At 66.9% G+C, this 5,827-nt stretch overlaps 1 protein-coding gene across 1 annotated transcript; it reads left to right on the top strand.

Moving 5' to 3' along the window:
• Positions 1-1,198: 1,198 nt before the first annotated feature.
• On the top strand, positions 1,199-5,328 carry IRX4 (iroquois homeobox 4). Its single transcript, XM_063086112.1, has 5 exons — positions 1,199-1,243; positions 1,602-1,853; positions 2,786-2,895; positions 3,765-4,093; positions 4,511-5,328. Exons 1-5 carry the CDS (start codon positions 1,199-1,201, stop codon positions 5,326-5,328), a joined length of 1,554 nt encoding a protein of 517 aa, XP_062942182.1.
• Positions 5,329-5,827: the final 499 nt, after the last annotated feature.

Raw genomic sequence — 5,827 nt, 5'->3', positions numbered from 1 at the left:
CCCCAGGTGGGAAAGTGTACAAAACGGCCTGGGGAGACTCCTAGTCCTGGCTCCCAACGCCTTCTCCCCCGCACCCAGCCGTGCGGGCCGCCGGGAGGAGCGAGCGTAGCCACAGGGTCCCCGGTGTGAGTCGGGAAACCTGCCCTTCGGGGCGCGCAGGGGCGTCGGGCAGCCCCTGGCTTAGCTGCGAGGAGCAGGGGGAGGCCAAAGGCGGGCGGCGGGCGGAAGAGGGGGGTGGGGACAGGAGACGGGGGCGCGAGGAGGCGGGGTCGGGGCTGAGCAGGAGCTTGAAATGACCCGGGTGGGGGCGGGGGCTCTCCGAGGACAGCACCCGGGCTTCCAGGCCCACAGCGTCAGGCTCGGAGGAACCCACACACCTGGGGGCCTTGTGACCTCCACCTGCGGGCGTTCTGGAGCCTCGGTGGCTCTGCAACTCCATTCCGGGCAGAGTTGGGACTGGCGGGGGGCGCTGCCGATGGCCGTAAACAGCAGGGACCGGCAGCGCGCGGGGCCTGCGGAGCCCCGGTCCGCCCACCTGGAGCAGGGCGCGCCGAGGGGCGGCCGCCGGGCTGATTTTAACTGCTGGTGACATCTTCAGTGAAGACTCACTCACTCGTGTGTCCCTTCACCGGTCTCATTTGTAATTGAGACTAATGATTACAGTGGGGTGGGAAGGAGCAGCTGCTCATTAATTAATTTCTAATTAAAAGTGCCTCCCGTCCTCGGTTGACTAAGGAGGACACCCCGTTCGTCGTTCGTCGGGGCGACATTGACTCATTCGTTCAAGCCCCGATGGCCCCTCCGCCCAACCCCGCGCAGCCCGGGACTGTCCTCGCCCCGCCCCGGCCCGGCCGGGGGCCGCGGACCGAGTGACCCGCGCGTCTGCGGCCGGGCCGGGCTGCGCGGGTGGGGCTGATGTTAGAGCCTCTGACTTGACGGGTTCGAGCGACTTTTTTTTTTTTTTTTTTTCCTTTTTTGCAAAATATGTATTTCTGTCGCCGCTGCGAGGCCGGTCGGTCTCAGAGCCCCCTCGAGGCTCCGGATCGCGAAGCTGAAAGAATCGCCGCGGCCGCCGCGGCTCACTTCCCCAAGCGGTCAGAAAAGTTTGCGCGGCGTGCGGACGAACTAACCGGTCCTTCTGCTTCGCCCTCCCAGCGCCTAGAAGCCCGCAGCCCCGGGGCGGTGGCCGCACCACGCCATGTCCTACCCGCAGTTCGGGTACCCCTACTCCTCTGCTCCCCAGGTAAGGGGACGCTGGCAGCCTCGGGGACGCGGGCGGGACCCACTCCTACCCGACACCGCGCCCGGCCGGGCGGCTGCGGGAGGCTGGGGGAGCGCAGGGGCGCTGAGAAAACCCCCAGGTGACACGGGGACCCGGGGCAGCGCTCGGGCACCCACAGCCTCGGCGCCAGGATGTCCAAGGATGTCCAAGGCCCCCCTCCCCGCCCCCCGCGTGAACACCCGGGCTGGGCCCCACGGAGGGGGCGCCTGGTCCGGCCTGGACTGCGGGAGGCCCCGGGGCCACGGGGATGCCCTCGGGGGCGGCGCGTGGGGCCGGCGAGGGCCCAGGACGCCTTCCTCGCGGGCCCTGTGTCCCCCAGTTCCTGATGACCAGCAACTCCCTGAGCACGTGCTGCGAGGCGGGCGGCCGCACTCTGGCCGACTCCGGGCCCGCCGCCTCGGCCCCGGCGCCCGTCTACTGCCCGGTCTACGAGAGCCGGCTGCTGGCCACCGCGCGCCACGAGCTCAACTCGGCCGCCGCGCTCGGCGTCTACGGGGGCCCCTACGGCGGCTCTCAGGGCTACGGCAACTACGTGACCTACGGCTCCGAGGCGTCCGCCTTCTACTCGCTGGTGAGCGGGAGGGCCCAGCTCTCCGTGCCCGCTGCGCCCCCCACACGGGCGCAAGTCCTCTGGGCCCCGGACTGTCGGGGCTGGCGGGAGCCCACCCGGCGCCTACCGGCCTGAGACCCGGACCCCGGGGCTTGGAGGGCCCGGCAGCTGGACCGCTGCCTGGAGCGTATGCACAGCGCTCGGTTCTGGGCACGTGCGCCCCCGCTGCCCTGCTGTCCCGCTTCCCGCCCGCGCCCCTACCCCGCTCCTCCCTCCCGTGCGCTGCTGCCGCCTCCCACTCCCATTCCCGCGGCCCCGCGGCCCCTCCCCGCCGGCCCCCTCCCCCTCCCCCTCGCCCCTCCCCATTTCTCGCCTCCCTCCCCTGCCCCTCGCCCCTCCCCATTTCTCGCCTCCCTCCCCTGCCCCTCCCCCCTCGCCCCTCCCCATTTCTCGCCTCCCTCCCCTGCCCCTCCTCCCTCGCCCCTCCCCCCTCGCCCCTCCCCATTTCTCGCCTCCCTCCCCTGCCCCTCCTCCCTCGCCCCTCCCCCCTCGCCCCTCCCCATTTCTCGCCTCCCTCCCCTGCTCCTCCCCCCTCGCCCCTCCCCCCTCGCCCCTCCCCATTTCTCGCTCCCCTCCAGCTCCTTCCACCCCTTTCCCCTCCGCCCTCGTCCTCCCTGCCCCGCCCCTTTGCTGTCCCCTCCCCCTCCATTTTCCGCCTCCTCTCTGTCCCTATTCCCGACACCCCCTCCGACTGCGCGCGTCCTCACTCCAATTTGGGGGAGCGGGTTCCCCAGGGAGGAGGAAATGAGCTCCTTTGCAGTCCGGGGGCCTCGGGGGCGGGACGCGCGCGAAGCATGCCGGAACGACGGGGCCGAGGGGGCCGAGGGGAGGGGCTCGAGCTGGGTGGCGTCCCGTCCCCGGAAGTCGTGACCCCAGACTCCTGCCTCCTGCAGAACGGCTTCGACTCCAAGGACGGTACGGGGTCTGCGCCTGCGGGCCTGGCGCCCCCGGCCGCCGCCTACTACCCGTACGAGCCGGCTCTGGGCCAGTACCCATACGACAGGTGAGGGACCGGGCCCCTCCTCACCGGCGCCCACCACGGGTCACCACCGTGCCCCCTCTGGGGAGGCAGCAAGAGGGACACTCCTCGGGTCAGGCTTGAGCCGGCTCTGCGGTCCATCCTGCCCCGGCCTCCTCGGGAGCCTGTGTCCAGCCCCGGGTTAAATGCGTCCCCAGGCGCCCCTGCCCCCCGCACTGTCGGGGCTCCTGAAGTCCTCACTGTGCTGTGATCCTCCGGGAAGTCGCTTCCGGAAGGCCCAGTCCACCCGGGAAGCTTCCTTGCTGGGCTTCGGACAGCTCCCTCCAGCCCGAGGGATGCGGCCCAGTCCAGCGTCCTGGCCCAGCCCACCACCCGCTACAGTGGGACCCAGACGGGGAAGTCCCCGACGACCCTCTCTGCCCGCTCGCAGAAAGCACACCCCGTCTTCCACGGGGCGACATTACACATTTCATCTAAATCCACTTAGGCCCCCCTGGCGCTTTCCTCGGTGGGCGCTAATGACCCTTTCTGCCCACGGACGCCACGTGTTAGCGTGCAGGTTCGCAGGTCTGTGACATGATTTTATGGTTTGGGGACCAGAGGGAGAGGAGAGAAGCCCCGGAAAGGAACTCGAAGAAATATCTCTGTAGAGTGACCGAGGCCATGACCTCTCCAGCCTGGGAAAGAGCCCGGGCTCCCCGTGAGTTTAATCAAATATAAACATTATCTTTGCCCACAAGCCACCAAAGACGCAGTGCCCGCGGGCAGCGGCTCCCGACCGGGGCCCGGGTCCGGCCGTTAACACAACCCCAAGACGGGGAGGCAAAGCGCTTGGTCCCCTGGCCGCCCGCGGTGCGGGGGCGCGGCCGGCACCCGACTGCACCTGTCCGCAGGTACGGGACCATGGACAGCGGCACGCGGCGCAAGAACGCCACGCGCGAGACCACGGCCACGCTCAAGGCCTGGCTGCAGGAGCACCGCAAGAACCCCTACCCCACCAAGGGCGAGAAGATCATGCTGGCCATCATCACCAAGATGACGCTCACGCAGGTCTCCACCTGGTTCGCCAACGCGCGCCGGCGCCTCAAGAAGGAGAACAAGATGACGTGGCCGCCTCGGAACAAGTGCGCGGACGAGAAGCGGCCCTACGGGGAGGACGAGGACCAGGAGGGGCGCGAGGACGAGGCGCGGGAGGAGCCCCTCAAGAGCGCCAAGACTGAAGGTGGGTTGGGAGGCTGGCGCGGCTGGGGCAGGCAGGGAACGGGGTCGCAGACGCAATGCCTTGGGGGGGCTAGGCGGCCATGAGTCACCGGGTTCTGTGTCAGTCCCTGTGCGTGTGGGGGGCTGTAGTGGTGCCCCTGAGCGTGCTTAAATCCAAAAACACATTTAAAAACTTTAGACATCTCCTCCCCCGTTAATTTGAGGCTGAAATTCGTCTGGCCTGCGTGTTGCCACTTTGCACCTTGGCAGCCTCCGGAGGAGGTAGAGGTAGGAAGAAAGGCCTTGAGTGCTTTTCTTAGCTTCAGGATCAGGGCCCCCCCCACCCCACCCCCGTCCGCGATGGGCTTGGTGGGGGAGGGGTCTGATTAACCCACCACTCTTTGTTTGTCTCCACTGGCCACGTGTTCTTTCCTGGCAGAGCCTGTCTGCAAAGAGAAGGAACTAGAGTTGAGTGACTTGGATGACTTCGACCCGCTCGAGGCAGAGACCCCGGAGTGCCAGCTGAAGCCCCCCTTTCAACCCCTGGACAGCGGCCTGGAGCACATCCCCACTGCACCCGATGGTCCTGGCAGCCCGAGCAAGGAGGCCTCGGGTGCCCTCCAGATGCCCCTGGCCGCGGGTGGTGGAGCCACCCTAGACGAGGACCTAGAGAGGGCCCGGAGCTGCCTCCAGAGCACGGCAGCCAGGCCAGAGCAGCCAGGCGCAGACGGCGGACCACGGCTCTGCGAGACCAAGCTGGGCTTTGTCCCAGCCGGGGCCACAGTGGGCCTCGAGGCCAAACCACGCATCTGGTCACTGGCCCACACGGCCACTGCCACTGGCGCCACTGCCCTGAGCCAGACTGAATTTCCATCATGCATGCTCAAGCGCCAAGGTCCTGTTGCCCCTGCGACAGCATCCTCAGTGCCAGCCACATCCTCGCCTGGAGTCCCAGCCCCTTCTGGTGCCCTGGACAGGCACCAGGACTCCCCAGTAACCAGTCTCAGAAACTGGGTAGACGGGGTCTTCCACGACCCCATCCTCAGGCACAGCACTTTGAACCAGGCCTGGGCCACCGCCAAGGGCACCCTCCTGGACCCAGGGCCTCTGGGACGCTCACTGGGGGCCGGCACCAATGTGCTGACTGCGCCCCTCACACGCGCCTTCCCTCCCACCTCGCCCCATGATGCCCCAGCCACCGCTGGCACCAGGGAGCTGCTGGCCTTGCCCAAGGCTGGCAGCAAGCCCTTTGCCTAACGCAGCTAGGCCCAAGCCGAGGAGGGAACCAATGCTCAGGCCTCAGGCTCAGATGGCGCAGATTTTTGTTTTTTGTTTTTTTGTTTTAAACGAGTTTCCAAAGGAAGTCCTCCAACCTGCTGGAGAGGGAGGACTGGTTTCGGTCACTCAGAGCCAGGGACAAGCCCCTTGTGTCCACCCGGTCATGAGTCAGCCCGGGTCATCCCCAGGACCTGGCAGGAGAGCGCTCTCAGAGCAGAGGGAACCACCCTGAAGCCTAAAGTTTACGTCCGAAAGTTTACATGGAGGAGGCATGTCAGTCCCCAGGCTTCCTCTGGTTTTGCTGTGTCCTGGGTTTGAGGCATGCCAGTGATCCTCCGGAAGGCTCCTCAGCCTGCTTTCTCCTGGTTTCGTCCTCAGCACACAGTTCTCACCAACAGCACTTCCACCGAGTTTACACTCTTGCACACTCTTGACTCGATAAAATTATGTTTTTTTAAATGTATGTTCACACCAATAA

The sequence above is a fragment of the Cynocephalus volans genome, chromosome 2 (genome assembly GCF_027409185.1).
Source record: "Cynocephalus volans isolate mCynVol1 chromosome 2, mCynVol1.pri, whole genome shotgun sequence".
Taxonomy (NCBI): domain Eukaryota; kingdom Metazoa; phylum Chordata; class Mammalia; order Dermoptera; family Cynocephalidae; genus Cynocephalus; species Cynocephalus volans.
The sequence above is the reverse complement of the archived record's forward strand: the minus strand, read 5'-3'. Positions and strand labels throughout refer to the sequence as shown.